Genomic DNA, 21325 nt, shown 5'->3' on the forward strand with positions numbered 1-21325 from the left:
TTTTGTTTGCATGCACACTTCTTCAGATATACAGTGTGCACGCACATGAAAGCTTATACCCAGAACAAAATTAGTTGGTCTCTAAGGTGCTACTGGACAATTTTATTTATTTATTTTGACTGCATCAGACCAACATGGCTACCTACCTGAATAAAGGACCAGATTCCATTGGCACTCTAAGATTTCAACTTAAATGCCAATTCAAGTTGAGGATGAAGAAATACTTTTAGTAAAATAAAAGAGACTCAGATTTGGAGGCTGCCAGCCAGCCTACTGTTTCAGCAAACAATGAGTAAGGAGGAAGCTTAACTAACACATTAGGACAGGGTTCAGTCATTTCAGGTAGTACTAAGTTTCCACACCCAAAGGAAAAGGCAGTTTCTCTTTCTGAAGATTAAACACCCTCTTCCTCATCATTAACAAATGTATAAGGGACTCTTTAAATGGTTCTAGAATTTAAATGACAACTACACACATCACACAAAAAACAATTTGCTGGAGAGACAGGCTAGAAATGTAAACAAAAACATGTTAGAATATGGCTCAGTCACTGTGTGTGGATTTTACAATACAACCACTCTTTCAGAGGGACGGGACATGGCATAGTTACTTGCAATAGTTGCTACTCTATAAAAATGCAAAGCAGTCACCAAGAAGTCGTCATTTTTCATAGTAAATTGCCTTATACAGAGTCCATCTAGCTCAGTACTGTCTTCACAAACTGGAATTGGCTCTCTGGGGTATCTGATAGGGGACATTCTCATTCCCAGCTCTAACTGGAGACACCAGGGACTGAACATGAGACTTTCTGCATAAAAGGGTGTACTGAGTCACAGATTGGTTTTCTCTTATTATTCCTTTATTTTTAATTAAACTTCTAAACTGGTCTTCAACCTTTACAGTATAAAAACACAAAAATATATACTGTAATACCAAACGAAAACAATAACCGCCTACAGTACTGTTGTTATTATTTATTCAACTTATATACCACCCTTTTTAACCACTGCCATGTTTACCTATACCTATACAGAGTAGCATTTCTGCAAGGGGTGGGTATGCAACATGAACCAACAGGCTATTGGTCTGTGGATGTATCGGATCTCAAAAGTAACTGCAGTGGCACAGCCTGCATGCGATACTAATACTGGATCTCAAAATTGGATAATAAAGCTTATGAACTAAATGCTTTTTAGGACAGGCTTCCGCTTCATGCAACCTCATGGCACAAACTTCTCTGTCCAGAAAAGAAGTGGAGTCTCCTGGACCTTCCCAAGTTTGGAAAGCTAAACCTCCATGCAACATATAAGGATCTTGAGACAAATACCTGTTTCATCTGCCCTTCTGACACACCTCCCCTATAGTAGATGATCCGCGTGGGCTTGAAGCGGGTGGACTTATAGAACTGGATCAGCAGTTCTCGCACCATGTTGGTCAGGTCCTGAATCACTTCCTGGCTGTACAGCAGCTCTTGGGACGTTTCCTGGCGGGAAGTCTGTACTCGCACAGTGGCACAGTAGCGGCTAGGGTGGCCGTCCATGCTGCCTACGACAGCAGCGATGGAAGGCTTCTTCCCATCCCCAGCAGGCGGATGTGTGACATCTGCTCCCAGAAAGATCACTGGCTGCTGGAATACAGAGGGCCTGTTCAATTGAAAAGGAGAGGAAAAAAGTTTATACTGGAAATCAAGAAATGGGATGCATTTTCACATTCCCTTCCCCTGTCTTTTGACTTTATGCACCAATGTACACTGTCAGGTGGGCAGGGTACCACAAGGACTGAACATTCTGCTGCTCCCATAGGCAATGCTGTAACTAACCATAAGTGCACCTGGTGCAAACCACATACTGTGCCCCCATGCCCCCACTATCTATACCAGGGGTCAACAACCTTTTTCAGCCATGGGCCGGTCCACCGTCCCTCTGACCATGTTCCTATGCCCCACAAATAACCCCAAGATGCATTTCATATAAAAGCACACATTCTGCTCATGTAAAAATACCAGGCAGGCCCCACAAAAAACCCAGAGATGCATTTTAAATAAAAGGACACACACATTCTACTCATGTAAAAACACACTGATTCCCGGACCGTCCACAGGCCGGACTGAGAAGGCGATTGGGCCACATCCAGCCCCCAGGCCTAAGATTGCCTACCCCTGATCTATACATATTTAAATTAGAACCAAAGATTTAGAATTAGAATCAAATTAAGAAAATTTATAGTCAGTGGAGCCTGGTAACATTTTGACTTGGTAGGGCTACAACTCTTAACCTTGCTGTTTTCATCACAGTAGGACTTGCACGGCACTTATTTAAGGAAAGCATGTCATTACAGTTGTGCTGAGAGCCAAAAATTATTCTGTACATCTATGGACAGGGGAAGAGGTTTCATGTAAGAGGGCCCGACTATGATTTTCAGACAAGAATGACTCTGTACCTTTTATATAGAAATTAGATATGTTTTTTATTTATGTATTGAGTACATCTATACATCTATTGCCATGAAGCCAACACTTCTAAAATGTGAGAAACACTTGCTTTCAGTTGCATGCAACCCCCCTGCCCCTGCCAAAATTTAGCTTTTCATTATTCAAAACACTTTCTCTAAATGAAAAGAATGAGGTATTTCAGCCAATAGACAAAAATTATTGATTCATTTGATCAGTATAGCTGAGTCCTGAAAATGTGAAGTAATAATGTCTCATGTGCAGAGCACATCGCATCAGAACAATCACTATCAGCCTATGTCTGAGATTAGGGAGAAATACCTTTCAGGTTTGGGGAAGGATGTGCAGTCAGTCAGTGTGACATCCGGACAGGCACAGAGCCCAAACTTTTCGTTTTACAAATTAGCTGATAAACTCACAAGCAAGCGAGAAACAGTTCATAGCACCCACATTTTCTTCCATTCTGCAATCAAGATATTCTGGGGGCACTTATTGGAAGCTGATCTACACACCTTTTCTGGAAAGGCTCTGGAACTGCACGTGGCTCAGACAAGCTGCCCTGCCCCACCCAGCAGCTGCTGCAGCTTTTAATGAGTGAATGCAGGGAAATGGTTAATACAGAGTTTGCAGCTACACAAGCCATCCACCATTTCTCCTCCCAAACCATTTCACAAAAATAAATGCAAAACAATCAAGCAAAAATAGATAGGTATCTATTTATTTATTTATTATACATGCGGTCTCCACTGTTGCTTGCCCTCTTTTTCTCTCAGCAATACCACAAAACAAAACAAACAAACAAACAGCTCCTCAAAACACTCCCTCTTGCTTCTGTAATTACAGAAGATGCTAAAAGTTATGAGGAGGGTCTGGGCATCAAGGAAAGAGCTCTGAACATGCTCATGGTGCAAGGCTGTTCTTCAAGGTTTTCAGGCAGTTCTTCCTAATCCAGTGGCTGCTGAACAGCCCTCAAAACAACAAAAGGAGAGAGAGCCCTTACAGTTCCAATATTCAATAATCCAAATGTTCAAATATCTTCATCTCAGTGGCTTTTCTTCCCAGAGACACATGTGAGGGGCCATAATTGCCATAGCTAGACATATGAAGGCATGGGATAGGCCCCGTAAAAAGGGGGGAAATCCTCATCTTCCCAAATTTTTCCTGTTGTTTTGTTTTCCAGTTATTGGACAATGGGAGCAGTTGTTCTATTTCAGTTTTTTCTTCAGGCCTTCACATCTCTAACTATAACGATCCTTTTAGGTTAGGACTGGCTGAGTGGTACAGAGAATGATTGGTCAGAGAACATGAAACTGACAAATGCCTCTGCAAGCCACTGTAACGTTATCAAAGTATAAAATATGTGTGGGAGAGGAAAGTGTGTATGTCCTTTCGAGATTTTTCTTGGGGCGGCAGCAGGGAGGGTTAAAGAATTGCTTGGCATTCTCACTGGGAATGTCAGCCGCCCTATTGGAAGAGCCTCCAGTCATTAAAATATTGCTTTATGACAGCATGCTAGTTTGTTCTAATTAAATTGATGCACCAATAAACATCCTAATTTCACAAAAATCACATTAATGCAATTTATCAATCAATGGCAAAAATGAGCAAACATTCATTGCATTGGACGCAACTGAGCATTTTCCTACTCTGTGCCACACTTGCACCAACCAAATCTATTCTGGGAATTTTCCGAACTCTCCGGAGCTATTTTGTGGATAGTGGAGCGAGAGTAATACACGCAGAGCAGCACACAGTCAAATAAAATTAAAAGAAAACACAATTACAAAATTAGGACAGAAAGATAAAAAAATTCCCAGTACCAAGCATGTCAAATGGTTGGGTCTCAACATCTATGATGACTTTAACAGGAATTCTAGTAAAGTTGTTTTAATGCTGCCCCCTATGTCGCAACAGCATCTAAATAAAGTGGGTTGTAATACAGAAAACTGTATAGTATGAAGTGTACACAGTGCTATCTTCTTCAAACAATGACAGAAGCGCACATGTAAAAAACACAGCAAATATTTTACTGGCATCTGGATGCCTCCCTATTAGGACCAAAAGTGAGATTTTAGGCTTCTCAAGAATTTGCATGTAACTATATAGAGTAATTTTTACTGGAAAGATGTTGGTGCCGTGCATTACAAATGGAAGGCATTCTAAACAATCATGTCTCACTTTGCTTCTCAACCAATATCAACCAGAGTGCCTGCTGCATTAGATTCCTAAAGGTATTAAGTTTAATCTGACCTTTGATGTGGTACAAGCACGTTGTTTATCCCACCAAGTTTCGCATTGATCTTCAGACATAAGTTGGACAGAGTCTGCGGAGAGGTTTTCACCACGTTTTTCACCTGAACACACTGGGTGGCCATTCCTAACAGAGTATCCCCGACACGTTTGACTTCAGCTGTAAAGGAAAGCAAGAATTTACTTCAGATAATCTTTGTTAAAAAACAAAAAAACTTTTTATTTTCGTGGTACAGAAGATAAATTTTGAGAAAACAATTGTTACAACAATAAACAACAGATAACTTGTCCGGATAAAATTACAGACTTTTATCATGCCATATGTTAAAAATTTCATTTGATTACTTTAAGAGTTCATGCCATGGAATCTCATGAGTGCTGGGTGGATTCCTCCCACAGTCTGAACAATTTATGTATTCAATAAACATTTGCCATATTACTTCAGACAATCTTAGCTAATATGCTTGATCTCACCCACCATCATTGGCTAAGTGAAATGGAGAACCTGCTCAGTGAGTGTGTGGATTTATTTTGAGGAGCAGGGGGGGGGGGAACCTCACTGGGTTACATAGGAGGGAGGAAAAGGTGATGCCAAATATATCATGTTTGCACGTTGGTCACAAATATTTTTGTTGGAACTGCAAAGTTATATTAAGTTTCATCTTCCTTACCATAGACTGGTGTCTTTCCAGGGAGAATCACTACAATTAGCTGAAGCCCAACATAAGTCAACTTCAAGTGTTTGAACATGGGCTCCACACTGTCGGCACCCTGTGCATATTTACAGAAACACGGTTGGCCCTGGATTGGCATCCCTGCATCCTTGGAGATTTTGCGCAGTTGATCAGTAAAACTCCTATAAACAAATTATGCCTTTGAGGTTATCAGCAGCAACCTAAAATCCTGCAAGTTTTATCTCTATTATTCCGAGCACACCATGAGATTCACTGCTATGAGACATAATGGTGACTAGCTGAGCCTGTTTTAAGAGAGAAGAATTAGACCATTCCTAGAATATAGGTTTTGCAACAGTCATTAGCTGTACTTGCTAACTGAAAATTCCACGTACAGTCACAGTACAACTCAGAATACCATGAGATAAAGATAAATGGGACAGCTATTCCCTTCAGGTCTTGCTTAATCTTCTAGAAGTGTTTGGCCTGTCACTGTTGGAAAAGGAACACTGGAATAAATGGATTTTAGTATAGTTAAATTATTATGGTTTTAATATGAAATTCCCAATGAAAATAAGCAAATTATATTGCAATTTTTTAACTAGGATTGGGTAGATAGTTTCCAGTACACTTTCAGAAATCTAAAAAAAATACTGTGCACAGGCCCAGCCAAGAAAGTGGCTCTCACTGGCCCAATCTGCTACTCACTCATTTATCGTCAGGTCAGAGTTGTGCAGACACCTCTTAGGAGACAAACTCTGCTTCGATCTGTAGTGGCCACCTAACTGCCTGCCTCTGCCAGTTGCTTCCTGTGGGCTCTGAAAAAGAGCCAAAAAGGCTTACTCTTCAGAGGCCAGGCATTCTGGGTGAGATAGCCAGGGAAATGCCCACCCCGCTGCTACAAGGGCTAGAAAGGCCTTCTAAACCATTTTTAAAAGTTTCAAAGGTCTTCCTAAGCACTGCAGCAAATCATGGCAGCAGTGCAAGCATTATCTTAGCCACCTTGCCCAGAAATACCTGGCTCCAAAGGACCCCTCTTTGGCCCACTCTCAGAGCCCAGAGGTGGCAGAGAAGCCACCTGTGCTGCCTTTGCTACTGCAACAGATAACATTTTTTTAAGTGGGGTGGTGGAGGCAGGAAAGGGGGACAGCGACTCTGCTGCTGCCGGAAACAGAAGGATGGATTAATCAGGTGTCCAGAGGCTGAGTCCCATCAGCCAGACCATGCCAAGGGCCCCATGTAGTCTTGTAGCTCCATGCAAGCCCTGCTCAGGTGTATGCCCTTAAGCGCTCGTTCTGTTTTGTTAGCTCATTTATTTCTGTGTAAAGCATAGCATACTAAAAACAATATGCTCAACAAACAATGCTTCCAGACGGAGGTTGCTAGCAAGTCACTGGCAACAAGATTTCCCCTCTCATCAGTTATTGGATTTTCTATGGAAACTGTAAAACCAGATCAAATATGGGAAACATATGGATTGGCATTTTGATGTCAAAAATGTCATGTGGATGCAAGGAAAAGACTTGCATACATTAGGGGCACTGAGCCCACAACCGACAGCTAAATCACCAGCAGTTATCAGTGGAAAAAAGAATAAACCACACTGTATATTCAAAGCTAGAAATGACTTACTTTAACAAGTCTTCTCGGCATTGTTTCTGAGGGGCAAAGCAGGCAACAGCCCAAACTTTGATTTCGATGCCAGCATAGAATTGCTTTCCCCTCATATCCCAGACACCCTGATTTGGTGTAGCAACCGTCTTATTCTAAGGAAGATTTAAAAAACAAAACAGTTCTTCCACAACAGCTTTAAGCTAATGTACAAATGAAACATTTTGGTAACTGAAGGTATTATGTTGAATATTTTTAGCATTATCTCATTTAAAAATATTATTTAAGATATAAGACTCGCCTTTCCACCCCCAAAGAGAGCCTAGGACACCTAATAATAATAATATATAACCCTGAAGACAGTAGTTACTGGGAAGGAGTTACGGGGGGGGGGGGATTAAAGCTATCTTCCCAAAGCCTGAACAAATAAATAACATATGGCATTTCTCCTTCATGCTGTTAAACCTAAGTCTAAAGGGACTGAGTAGACTAGAAATTCAGCTAGTGATTAAATGATACATGATTTGTCTAATGTATGATTTTGTGGAAACTTACCCTGCCTCCATATTGCAGCATTGGTGCAGGCAACACCCTGCCTGTCAACTCTGTCATTTCATTATGGACAACAATTCCAAACTCCTTCAGATATGGATCTGGACCGCCTACCATGCTGTTACTCTTCACCTGGAGATACAAGAGAGCATCTCTTGAACACACATAATTACATGGATCTTTTACTTGTGTAGGTGTGGCTCAACCACAGCTAATTATCTATACTGTTTTCTGGGCTGTTGTCATTCTTTGCTCCATTCATATACACCTAAGTTGTCAAAAATTAACTGGCTATGGTTATTTGTTGTCATCATAATCTGTGCCACAGCCAACAAACAAGCATGCCTTAACCTCACAATCCTACTAAGCCCAGTACCCAAAGATGGTCTTTAACCCTGTATCCAAGTAAACAGTTTGAAACACTAACGAGAAAAGATGCTGTTGTGATATGCACACTGTGGCCATCATGTTTGCCACAGACTTATTTGAAGCTTTTCATCCCCATAAAGTCAAGTTAAGAGTTACTCACTAGTCTACTAATTTCTTCCTGCCTGTCAGGTGCAGACCGTGCCGTTGCCTTGATCATCGTTGACGTCTGATTGTCAGTTAGCTTCTTGATACATCGTTGGCCTGCTACTATATTACATACCTAAGATCAGAAAGACGGCATGTAGGCGACCATATTGGAATACAATGGGACTGAAGTAAACTGCCATGTTTATTTACCTCAAGGGGTAAATATGTATGTTTCTGCTCCTGCCCTACTTGAAGGCATGGAAGATGAGGGTATTTCAGCTGTAGACTGTACTTCTGCTTAAAATACTGGGCTACTGTACACTCCATGGCCTGCCCATTTTCCAACTGCAGAGGGAACCTGTGAGGGGAAATATTGCTTTGATTAGTATTCACAGTTATTAATGTTCACAAGAAAAATGTTTATATATTAGAACATGAATGGTCTGCTGTTCCTTGTTCTGTAATGCACATGTTTTTAATAGTTTAAACTTTAAAAATATTTATCTTAAAAGCAAGGGGTTGCATCCAACTCAAGAGGAGACCCACCAAAATTAATGAATACGACTTACTAGGATCCATTGTTTTAAACTGAGTCTACTCTGAGCAGAATTTAGTTGCTACAACTGAAAGAATGAGCATACATACGTTTGATGGCTGGCTGGCCTTCTAGTAACATTGCAAACTCTGTATTTTCTCTTCATCTGACCACAGTGAGTAACCTCTACTTTTAAACCTGCAAATCCAGAACGCACACCAAATACACCAATAAGCAAAGGTTAATGAGAAGAAATGAGAAGGCATTTGGGGTTTTATGTGGAACTCCAGATTCAAATCCCTGCTTTCTACATGGGTTAAGTGACTACATTAGAAAGCTGCTGTGAAGTCTACTTTATTTAGCCTGCCCATCTCTAGGTTGCATTACAGTTTCAAAGTCCCAGATAGGAATCAAAATATTATATGCTGAAATATCACACCTATGAAAAGCTTAAACCTGGTTATCAAAGATTAGGCCACATTAAAAGATCAAAATGTTTTTAACAGCTACTCAAGCTAAAAACCTATTGGGAAGAAAGAGCAACAGTACAAATGAGAAGAACTACAGTCTGCATACTGAAAAGTGCTATAGATGTCCTGGGTCTTCATATTATTTTCTAATGATGGGAACATACCAGAAGACGCTTTGGGATTCAGTTACTTTGTTTTTTACAATTCAACATGCATGAAAATATTTTATTTACTCCAAAGATTCACCTCTGATTTCTTTGGTAAACTTAACACGCTGGGAGTCTGTAAGGGGTTTTGTTTGTTCATTGATGTTCTGAATATCCAAGACTTCGCACATGAATTCAATAATAGGCTGGGCACGATAGAAAGCAGTTGCTGATACTAAAAGAGAACAACAACAAAATGTACTGAGAAATAGGTTTATGGAAGAGATTTAAGGCAACTAAAGCAAATGAGATTTTTTTCATACCATCAATGTTAAGCATCATGTTCCACATTGCAGGTCTGACAGACTGGTGGAAGCCAAACCAAACCTCACGACCACCTCCCAGTGGGTGATAATATCCTTCAGGGGGAGAGAAGAAGGAACGGCCCACTGGCGTGTACCTAAGAAGACAGGTGTATCAGCTTTGTTTTCTTTGAAGGAAACTTGCAGATAAAAAATTCTGTAGAACATATTACATGCATCAAGCATTAACCAAGTGGGACTTGCAACAAAATGCTGCAATGAGGAATGTTCCTGTTCAGGATTCCAGCCAGCCATGCCCTCAGCCAGGATATTCCATTCCATCTCCCATCAAGTCAGTCAGAATTCTGTGCTCGATCCTCAATAGGGCTGCATTGGTGGGGGGGGGTTTGGGGGGGGTTTAAAGGTACATCCACAAAAGGTAGTTTAACTAGCCTTGGCTGTGAGAAGAGTGAGAATAAATCATAGGAGCTCACCTCATAGAGGGAAGGTGCCGTGTGATGACATCAAGTGCCTGTACAGAGTCTTCTGGGACTTCATTCAGATGCCCTGCCAGAGCTTCCAGGAGCATCTGAAGGCTGACCACAGACACCCACTGAACTGACACTTTAAAGGTTTGGTCCTTCCCTTCACCTGGGAGTGTGACCTCCATATCCACCTGAAAAGTCAATTGTGAAAGTTAGCCATATAGCTGATACTAATGCAGATGTTTTCGACTTTGATAAAGGCTGAAGCCCTTCACTGCTTGTACTCCACTGAAACTGGATAAAGATCAGTTTAAATTTAGGGTGGTTTTTGTTATAGCATGTATTTCTGCAGCAGAAGAATCTGAAATCTGCTCTTTGTAAAAACCCTTAAAAAGGAATAGGGTTGGTCCTCCAGAGATTGCTGAACCACAGCTCTCATCATTCATTTACCATTGGCCATGCTAGCCTGGACAGATCATTGGCCATACTAGCCTGGACTGCAGAGTCCCAACATCTGAAGGGCTGCAGCCTAGCCACAATAACCTTGATCCCAGAATATCATCAATTTCATCATTAAGACTTCCCTACTCTTTCTGAAGCTGCAGATAACCACTCCATGGAAGTACAGTAAGTCCTAGAAGTATTTCAGAGCATATTGAGATGTTTTATTTAGCACAGTGAGGCATGAAAAGTGGCCCTCTCCAGAAAGGAACACACATACTATAAAATTCTCACTTTATACAATGGTTACATTCAGATGCAATGCTAAGCCATAGTGTATGGTTTATTTAGTCATACTGTGCATAAACTACATGCTTATGATGCAGGTCAAGCTCTCCCACTTTTGCTCCTTACTTAGTTGAGCAGGCAAGCTTTTGAACCAGCACTCATGATTTGTCTCTCTCCAAACAGGTCCCTATCAAGAAGCTCAAGTTTCTTCTTATCTTCCCAATCATAGCTTAATCAGAAATAAACAAATTATAAGCACTGGTCTGAACATGAAATGCTAAGCTGCTCCATGATTTGTTTCCCTGCTCAAGTAAGCAAGGAGAAAAAGCCGGAGAACTCAAGCTCATTCACAATGTTAAACTATACCTCATGGCTTAGCATCACATTTGAATTTATCCAATGTTGACAAATACCACTTTAAGCTTCTGCACAGCATTCTGTTTACACTGTGTTATTGCAAAACTTAGAACTAAATCAGTTTATTGACAGCTCATATTCCTGCAATGCTGAAGGTCAGGTTAAGCATGACATCATTACGATCTAGGCCAGGCATCCCCAAACTCGGCACTACAGCTGTTTTGGGACTACAACTCCCACCATCCCTAGCTAACAGGACCAGTGGTCAGGGATGGTAGGAACTGTAGTCCCAAAACAGCTGGAGGGCCAAGTTTGGGGGTGCCTGATCTAGGCATCAGGTTGAGAACAGTATCTTCTGAAGGCCATTCATGAAACCACTTACCCTATCCCTGCCAATAGGCAGAGGATGTGCAGTGTACATGTTCCTCTTGCCATCATAGCCTGGCTGCCGATCCCCAAATATCTGCATCTTGAAGTGTCTCACCATAGTATCAACTACCTCCCTGAAAAGAGTTGGAAGCAAAATAGAAGTGAGCAGAGACAACAGGAAAAATTAGTGGCATGCAAGCATTTAGCAGTCTTGATCCAGTTTGTCAAAACATAATCCAAGCTGCCTGAAGAGCCCAAATAAGTAAAAATTATTTTAGTCCAAGTACAAGTGGTTTATACAGTATCAGATTGTCACCAAATCTGTTGCTGAGGATGCAGGGCTGTCCCATAGTACATCCAGTTCTAGTACTCAAATGCTCATAGCATATTTTAGTTCTTTACCCAAAGAACCTATTTAAAACTGCATCTGACAGCAGTTGGAGAAATGTTAAAAACAGACTTGGAATTCTCTAGTTGGTCTCACCTGTTCACCCTCCGGGGACGCTTTTCTGGTTTGATATCCACATCATAATGATAAACATCGATTTTTGGGATCTGCACTTGGAAATGATTGGCTAAGAGACGAATCGGTTTCCCTACTGTTCCCAGGCCTGGACGACGGGGCGGCTGAAACAGGTTGGCTGGTGGCCCTGTAAAAAATTGAGAGATTTAGAAGGGTTGCCTAGCAAGCATTGCCAGCTTGATCATTTTAGCAATTCCAATTCCAATCCCAACAGGTACTAGAAAATTAAGGCCAATTAGGTTTTATGCTTTTCATATTGATGCTTTGTTTTACTCTTTTTGTAAGCCACCCTAAGAATCAGGCTGAAGGACAGAATAAAAATACATGGACTGAACTACAGAGCTCATACTAACAGAAAGGAGTACGCTGTTCTTTCCTTTGATTTCTCACACTCAAATAAGTTTACACTCCCCTTGAAAAGATTCAGATGAGAATGACAAACAAAAGTTATGCAGGCCTTCCTGGGAGCACTGCTAACATAGTAATAAAAGTCAGAACTGGACATTGTGGGAGACGTATGCCCAAAGCTTGTGTCCTTGACTTCTCTCTCCTTCATAGCATCTCAGTTATGCTGAGTATGATGTTATGAATCTGGGGGACAGGCTAAATTCCAGATCAGCTAGTACCAGAATTTAATTAAGGTTTAAAGTGTTTAAGCTTGTTGTTTAAGCTGAACATTTTATATTATTAGTCTCTTTAGGAATAGTCATGGGGGAAAATAGAAAATTTGACTGGTATTGTATACATTCATTACCATTACACATTGGTTTTATGGACAATGTATTTTTAGAAATGACATTTTTCATATAAAATCTAGTGACAGAAAACTTTCAGAAATATTTTCTACTACGTTAACATTTCCCTTGCACACACTTCCCCCACCCACCTCAAGCTCACACACTCACAAATGATTTAGCCTTTCCTCCTATGGAAAGTGCTCAAAGTTCAACTCCTCACAGAACTAGTTACATTAAAAACCCTCATAAGTCAGCATAAGATTCCATAATGCTAAACCTTTTTGCTTTCAAAAAATTAGATCTCTTGACTATCATGAATCAAGGACAATCAAAGTTTACTTTATTTGTATACTCAAGAGATGTGCTATTTGGTCTGAAGTAGCATAGCTTTTATAGATCAGTGATCTGCTCAAAGAATTACCGGTACATAGAAAATATGTTGGTGTCCTTCAGGGCTGACAATTTTTGTAGGTTCAGCAATTGAGCTTATGAGATAGAATTACTCTCAAAAGCTCCCTCAGTTTCTGAAATAGTTTGTATTTATACAGCACTTCTGTTTAAGTATTTTTTACTCTTTGTATCTCTCACAAAACTCCTGAAAGGCCATTATTACTCAAACATTACAGATAGAAAGCAGAGGTTGAGAGATAGACCATGACTTGGAAGGGCAATCCAGCACCACTCTCTAGGGCATGTAGAATAAATAAAAGTCCAATTACTACCAGAACCTATCCTCATTTAACTTTATTTGGTAACAGAAAAATTAAACAGACTGGGACAAACAGGAGCTCCAGAAGGCCAAAATGCACAGCCCTAAACCATGAGACTAGTGACTAGAAATATACTGTATTTTTCAGCCTATAGGGCGCACCGGCCCATAGGGCGCACCTAGTTTTTTTGGGGGGGGGGAATAAAGGGGGGAAAATTATTTTCCCCCCAGGCGTGGGGCTGGGGCGGGGGAAGCCCGAGCTTCCTCTGACCCCAGCCCCCGGAACAGGCTGCTATCCGCAAGCTTTGGGAGCCCAGCGGGAACTCCCGCGGGCTCCCAAGGCTTGCGGACAGCTCCCTGAAGCCTGGAGAGCGAGAGCGGTCAGTGCGCACCAATCCCTCTCGCTCTCCAGGCTTCAGCGAAAGCCTGCATTCGCCCCATAGGACGCACACACATTTCCCCTTCATTTTTGGAGGGGGAAAAGTGCGTCCTATAGGGCGAAAAATACGGTACCTCCACTTATATTTGTAAGCAAAACTCAGCTGATTACCATGAATCACTGCCGTACAACACAGCACTGGGTGTTATTTCCCCACACTGTAGGCTGTATGGTCAACAGATTAGTATTTTAGCCCTCCTTCAGGCATTTCAGTCAATCCATACTTGCTCTCCCATCCCCTGCAGTCACTCCCCAAGCATCACCTGTCTAACTTCTTATGGGCCTTGACCAGTTTGTGTGACAGAATGTGGTCCTTCAGTAACCAGATCCCATGAAGTTTAGGGCTTTACAAGTAATCACCAGCACTCTGAATCAGTGTTAGAAACTGGGATGGAAAAGCTAGGAGCCAAATGGCTTCTGGGACCTGGGTTGCAGGCACCAAAACAGAATGTCTAGTCACCACTGGGGAGAAGTTGGCAACACTTTTTATTTATTATTTTTATAAGCATGAGCTAATACACAATTCACTTAAGTGACACATGGTTAATATCACATTTTAGCAGAAATTGTTGATACATTTTTAATTTGGTGCTTACAATAAAAATATTGCTACCGTACTTCAGTCTTCAAAACACTCTACTTTTTATTGTTAAACTCCTTAACATATTGTCTACCCTTAACATACACTTCAAGGCTTCAAAGCACATGCGTTTCTGTAACCCTTGAGTGTCAGACAGGTGCAAAAATGGCACCCAGACTTAGGAGGTGCTCACAAATGGAGAATCTTTAGGTGCAAAATGCACCTGGCGCCCTGCTAATTTTGAACCCTGCTCTGAATTATGTAGCTTCTTGATGGCATAGAAATTTAATAAATATCAAACAAACAGATAAAATACTGTTAAAGAAAGCAACTGTTTTCACAATTCTTCCTGAGGTGAATTTGATTAAGAAGGTGAGTCATCATATCCATGAAGCCTTCACAACGGCAATTCTTTAAATAGTACCAAGCCAAGAATTTCTTTATTATGAGCTGTAGTAATGAAGAGGTTAAACTAATCTATGACTAAAACTTTATCAAGTAGACTCAGAATTCAACTGGAATTCAGCTCCTGAGTACATCACTGTAAGTAGTGGGAATCCCACATTCCTTGCTCTAGGCAATAAATAAGTCACTAATGGCAAGAAGAGAGAGAAAAGGAAAGATCATATCTAGGTTGCCACTGAAGCAGGGTGCCACCATCCTTCACACAAGTAAGCATAATTGCTTCACAATGCACAAGCCATTTCATATACCGGTAACTAAGAGGAGTTCTGCTGTATCAAACTAAAGGCCAATCTAGTCCAGCATCATGTTCTCAATCGCAAGCCAGATGCCTACAGGAAACCTGCAAGCAGGGATTTCCAGCAACTCAGAGGGACACTAACACAGGAGACAGTACACAAGCATCATGACTAGCATTCACTGATAGCCTAATCTGCTATGGATATTGTTATGTACTGAGTTGAATAGGATCCAAACTGCAGCAGTCTGATTGGTCCTAGAACAATAGGATCCAAATTGCAGCAGTCTGATTGGTCCTAGAACAATAGGATTCAGAATGCAGCAGTCTGATTGGTCCAAGAACAATGCAGCAGTATGATTGGTTGGCAGGAACCACCCAATCATGCTCCAGATATAAGTGAATCCACAACCTGATTGGCTTAAAGTAGAATTCTAGAATTAACCAATCATGTGCAGCCCATTGTGTAAATAATGTATATAAAGCAGATACTTTGAGGGGACTTTCATTCATTCCTCCTCACCACTATGAGCTGAATAAAGAGCATGAAATCACTTTGCGACTCTGAGTATATTTCAGATATGTCTAACCCTCTTTTAAAAACATCCAAGTTGGTGGCCATCCCTACATCACATGGAAGCAAATTCCATAGTTTAACTGTGTGCTGTATGTGACCAGCTTCTTTCTCCCTCAACCCTGAATGGCAAGGGGTCATCTAAATTTTCATAATGAGAATAAATCAAAAGTGAATCCACTTGGGTGCATAATGCAATATGAGTACAATGCAGTATTTGTTAGAAAGAGTTACCATTTAAGAGACTTTTTGTGAATCAGCCTTTCTACATATTTAGCCATTGTGGCATGCTAGAGGATTTGTATGTGGGAACCTCAGGTTTGAACCTTGCTCACATCAATGGGTAGCCTTGGTCAAGTCATCACTCTCTCTAAGCCGGGGTAGGAAACCTAAGGCCTGTGGGCCGGATGCAGCCCAATCGCCTTCTCAATCCGGCCTATGGACAATCTGGGAATCAGCATGTTTTTACATGAGTAGAATGTGTCCTTTTATTTAAAATGCATCTCTGGGTTATTTCTGGAGCATAGGAATTCGTTCATTCCCCCCCCCCCAAAAAAAAATATAGTCTGGCCCACCACATGATCTGAGGGACGGTGGACCAGCCCATGGCTGAAAAAGGTTGCTGACCCCTGCTCTAAGCCATACTCATTCCACAAGGAATCCCCCAAATGTGAACTCTGCCTGCCTCACAGACTCCTCACAAGGACACCAACGCTCTAAGTTCTTTGGAGTGGAACCTCCCTGTGAAGTTCAGTAACCTACTTGTGTTCCTCTTTCCTGAAAGTGACAAAGGAAGTGAAATAACAAGTGAACAGAGAAGTGGTGCAGTCTCTGCATGTGAATTTACCAGCTCCATTAAGCTTGCTTAAACAAACGCTTGGTCACATTTTGCAATAAAAAACTGGCAACTTCCGGGGCTATCAGCTAACAACCTAAACCTCAACCAACACTGGATCCCTTATCAAGGAATTATTAAGGACACTTTTAAGGAAAAAAATAATCCCATTGTTTCATTGTTTGCAATAGCAAAGGGGTTTACATGGACATCACACATTTTAAAAATCTAGTCAATTAAAAAAAATTCCTTTTGAAATGAGTTTAGAGCAACATGGAACCACAGTAACATCAGAATTCAACCTTACACAAAGCACAGGTGAAAAACATGTCATTTGGATACACAAAAGGCCCAACTCCAATGCGTGTGGAGGGCCACAATCCAGGCACCACTGCTGAAAATACTTTATTATTGCAGAACTGAAAGCACTCTCTTGTTTATGGTGACTCACAGTTTATGTAGGGAGGAGTCTATATGGGAGAAAGTGATCTTTAATGTATCACATAGTAGACTCAGGCTGTGTAAGTCAAAATCAGTACAGTATCTGGAGTTCAGCTCAGTAACCAAGAGGCAACTTGTAGGGCTCACAAAGGATGACCATCACACATTTTCAGAACTCTGACAAAAGATACACTATTGGACTTCCAAACTTCAGCTGGTCCAGGCTGTCCATAAGGAAAGGTACATGCAAAGCCCATTATAACAGTTAATTTAAAAGGTTGCAGAGCATGCATGACTATGGCCAAGTCCCTGAGTCTTCAGAAAAGGGCACAGTGGACATATCAGTGAAAGCTTACAGAACACAAGCTGCTACACAAACATCCAAAAGCAGTGCCAGGCCTCAGGTAACTCCCAAACAGCTATCTACTTAATGGGAGGTATGAACCCAACAAGAGGAGGAATGTCCTTTAGATCCTTTCTAATAAAATCACCCACCATCTGCATCTGTCTTGTCAGGATTGAACATATTAATTCATATCCAGTTCATTACTTGATTTTAGCCATTCATACACCGCATCTGATACAAATGAAAAAGAGAAATAAAAACATGACACTGTGCCCCAAATCTCCAAATGACCTCGCCCAGCAGCATCATATAGGTATTAGAGTAGAACTCTGCAGAGTGCAGAACCATGCAAGCTTAACTTCCACAAGGCAGAGCAGCAGTTACAGCACCAACTTCTGGAACCATCCCACAAGGCTGGAGCAGAACCCTCAGCACAATACTCTTCCCTGCAATCTACACAGATTGTCCAAAAGGATGCCACATTTTGGGTTACTGGGTTGTTGCTGTTTTTATTTTGATTATGTATTTTGTGGTTTTATATTTTTATTTTATTCTGTAAACCTCCCTGAGACCTCCGGGTATAAGGTGGTATATAAATTAAAATATAAATAAAATAAAATAAACTGGCGGTACTGCAAACTGTCAAGAAAGGATGATCAATAAAGCCATGCTTCACAGCAATATAGAACATCCATCGGGGTAACCAAAGAATTTCCCATCCTAAACTCCATCCAGAACCCCAAATTTAAAAGAATTTATATGTAATGACATGTATCCAATAAGCAATTGCCCACCCAACCACCTTGCCAAAATAGGAAAAAATTCTCAATACAAGATAAATCTGATTTCTCAAGACAAGGGGATCCAAGGAAGGTTCCCTCAGTAGACGGTCTTGCAAGCACCTCTGAGAGATGACAACATCACTCATTCCCTCTCTCGAACCACAAATAAATTTCACAGAACTAATTTAGTCATCCCATAATATGACTTTTACTAGCCAAGACAAAAAAGGCTTGAAAAGGCAAACTGCCAGATAAACTACTCCATTTGAATATTTGGGTGTTAGTAATACTTTTGATGTTCAGCAGTGATCCACCTCTGATAGCTACCCTAGGCTAACCATACACACCACCCCAAAAGCTCACCCAATCAAATCTAATGATGATGCTAATCAACAGCAATTCATACCACTTCCAGGTGGGAATTCACTGAGTACCCAACACAAGACTCTCAAGGAAGCTGCAGGCTGCAAATGGAGAATATGGGGAAGACTGAAGATGGCAACAGTCTCTCAGGATAGATCTAAAGCACGACATCCAATTATATTTCTGTACACTAGTTAGCTGCTCTGGGGGCTCCTAATGAGTCAAAAGGTAGGATAAAAATATAAAATGCACTACAAAAGTGACTCATCTAAGTAACAGCTTTTAGCCCTCAACATTTGAGATACATAAAAGAGAACACTGGTACAGTTTTGCATCTACCAGAACAGAGTGGGGGTGCAGATGAGAGACTTCAGATGAAGGACGCAACAACAATTACCCACAACAGAACTCCAGGTTACAGAAGCTGAAGCAAGGATGATTAATGATAACTAAAACAATCAAATGAGACATGCTGTACAAAATACACATAAAGGACAGGTCCCACTCAATGGGTTTATGGCTCAGACAACTAGATAATGTAAGTTTTAAAAAGGAGACCAAACAGACAAAGATTGGCTGGAAAAAATAAGCCTTAAGAATCTACTTTAAAAGAAAGTGGTGAAAGAAGACTGGAAGAAATTTAAAGACTACAGAAATATTGTAAAATTAATGAATGTTAGAAGGATGTTGGATAGAAACTAAGGGGTTTCCAGCTGTAATGCTTTAGGAGATACGGAAAAAAGGTTTATAAATGGGTAAAAGCTTAATGGTAAGGATTTGCTGAACTAACAAATTGAAGTGGAATACAAAGAAGGGAGGTATGAGGAGGTCTGGGGAAAGAAGCGTAAGAAAGATATGTTATGGAAAATTATTTGTTCTTTAACTGTTTTTATGTTGTATTTTGTTTCTTTTTATTTTTTTTCATTGTTATATTTTTAAAAAAACTTTAATAAGTATCTTTAAAAAAATAAAATAAAAGAAAGAACATCACTTGAACTATTTCATGAGACAAAAGACATAACAGGAGGCAGAAATCCCTAGTCACCCCAAAAACCACACCAATTGCTAACCTGTTGTTTCCTTCATGAACACAATGCTTCCAAGTTACATATGGACAAATGAACCAGACCTTAAGGTTATCACATCTCATATCAATTCATTTTACTACTATGCTGAAGCTGGACCCTCTTCAATCAAAGAATATTAGCTATCTTTCTAGCACTTATTTCTGTTGCCCTATCCGGGCATATCTCATATATTAGGAGCTCCATCAGCTAAAGAGTGAAGTTCCTCACCAGTACTACTGATACATACCTCAACTCTTATCACAGTCTTGGGGTTAAGATCCCAAGAACATAACTGGGCCATTCAGGCCCTACATCTAATCATCAACCAGTATCTTCTGCAACTGGTACTAAGACTTTCAAGTTTGGGTTGACATCCAAAAGTAACTGCTCCATTCGACTTTATTACGCACCCAAAGCCCTTGGCAAGGGAGAATGAACACTAAAATGCACACCTAAAACCAGATAAATTAGGGCCCAGAACTTTAATAGCTAGCCTGCAGAGGGTACCACTATGCTACAGGCTTTACCCATTTTTAAAGCAAGCCTAGTCAGAGCCAATTTCCCTGCAGGGCTTAGTTCACAATGAGGTGCAAGGCTGATTACTGCACACAGTAGTTTCCAGATATACACCCAAGCTGCCACCACCTCTTTTTTTAAGCATCTACCTAAAAACATTACATGCTATGTGGGTATAAATAGCCCTCAAGGAACAAAAGCAACAGGGTCACCACTATCCGCCTTTCAGGCCACATATAAAGCACACACATCCCCAAGAGAATCCTGGGGGCTTACACTTAAGGATGCTAGGAGTTATAGTTCTATGGTAGCTAAACTACAGTTCCCGTGATGTGGAAGGGGTGTGTGTGCTTTAAATGAATGGTTTGTCTGCGGACATCGTCCCCTTTCACCTAAATAAACAAATGGTTAAGCAAGCCTTTCCTTCCTCCCAAGGCTTCTGCTGGAAAATACATCCATTTAAGCCCCATGGCCCAGCCCCACCCTTCAAGAAAAACCAACAACAAACACTCCCAGCCCCACCTCTGCAGCCTCCCCCAGGTGGAGCAACCCCCGCTCCCAATGTCACTCCCAAGCAAGGCATGCAAGGGCAAGGGCTCCTTCCTTCTTCCCTCCATCACATCCCAACTGTGACCCACGTCGTCACCCACGGCCTCAAGACCACCGCTGGGCCCCTCCCACCACACTCGTACGCATACACACCTCGCACTCCCTTTGCATGCATAAACATGAAGGCCTCACCCCCCTCTCACCTGGTCCCAGCGCCTCCATGGCGGCGACGGCGGCGGCCTCGCTGCGGTCCCCTCCGGTCCCGGCCGCCCCGGGCCCCGCAGCTCCAGCCGCCGCCGCCGCCGCAGCGTATCTCTTAATTTCGGGAATATTGGCTCCGGTGTGAGGGTCAGTACCGGGAACGGGGGGAGAGCAGGAGGCGGGGGGAGGGGGCGTCCCCGCCTCGCCAACAGCCCGTGGCCGCCTCGGCGGAACCAGCCCGGCCGCCCAGCGCTCTCCCGCGGCACCGGGAGCGCCTCTTCCTCCTCCTCTTCCTCCTCCCCCACCCGCCTCCGCCTCCTCTTCCTCCCCCTTGTCCACGCTCGGTCGCGCGTGTCTGTGTGTTGGGGGATGTGCGCGCACGCGCGCGCCTCTTCTCGGCCCCGAGACCGAGTGGACGGTGCCAGAGAGAGAGAGGAGACTGTAAACGTGCGTATCCGCGCTGCGGCCACTGCCGCTCGCTGTCTTTCACTCAGGCCCAGGCCGTGCGTGTGTTTGTG

At 41.9% G+C, this 21325-nt stretch overlaps 1 protein-coding gene across 2 annotated transcripts in view; it reads right to left on the bottom strand.

Annotated features, from left to right (window-relative positions):
* The window catches only part of LOC310710732 (protein argonaute-4), a 28603-nt gene extending 7278 nt beyond the window's left edge, over positions 1-21325 (bottom strand). The window contains exons 1-14 of one of the 2 annotated variants that reach the window (XM_083511785.1): positions 20810-21325; positions 11930-12095; positions 11459-11579; positions 10000-10181; positions 9527-9663; positions 9304-9438; positions 8698-8785; positions 8263-8410; positions 8066-8185; positions 7540-7668; positions 7006-7139; positions 5371-5555; positions 4700-4859; positions 1328-1643 (exon numbers count right to left, since the gene is read on the bottom strand). In XM_083511785.1, coding sequence (XP_083367911.1) covers positions 1328-1643; positions 4700-4859; positions 5371-5555; positions 7006-7139; positions 7540-7668; positions 8066-8185; positions 8263-8410; positions 8698-8785; positions 9304-9438; positions 9527-9663; positions 10000-10181; positions 11459-11579; positions 11930-12095; positions 20810-20828 — 2040 coding nt within the window. In that variant the 5' untranslated portion in view covers positions 20829-21325. Of the gene's footprint in view, positions 1-1327; positions 1644-4699; positions 4860-5370; positions 5556-7005; positions 7140-7539; positions 7669-8065; positions 8186-8262; positions 8411-8697; positions 8786-9303; positions 9439-9526; positions 9664-9999; positions 10182-11458; positions 11580-11929; positions 12096-20809 lie in introns of those variants that run through there. The other variant, XR_014528224.1, reaches the window with a different exon arrangement.

The sequence above is a fragment of the Podarcis liolepis genome (assembly GCF_965112155.1).
Source record: "Podarcis liolepis genome assembly, chromosome: 7".
Lineage (NCBI taxonomy): Eukaryota > Metazoa > Chordata > Lepidosauria > Squamata > Lacertidae > Podarcis > Podarcis liolepis.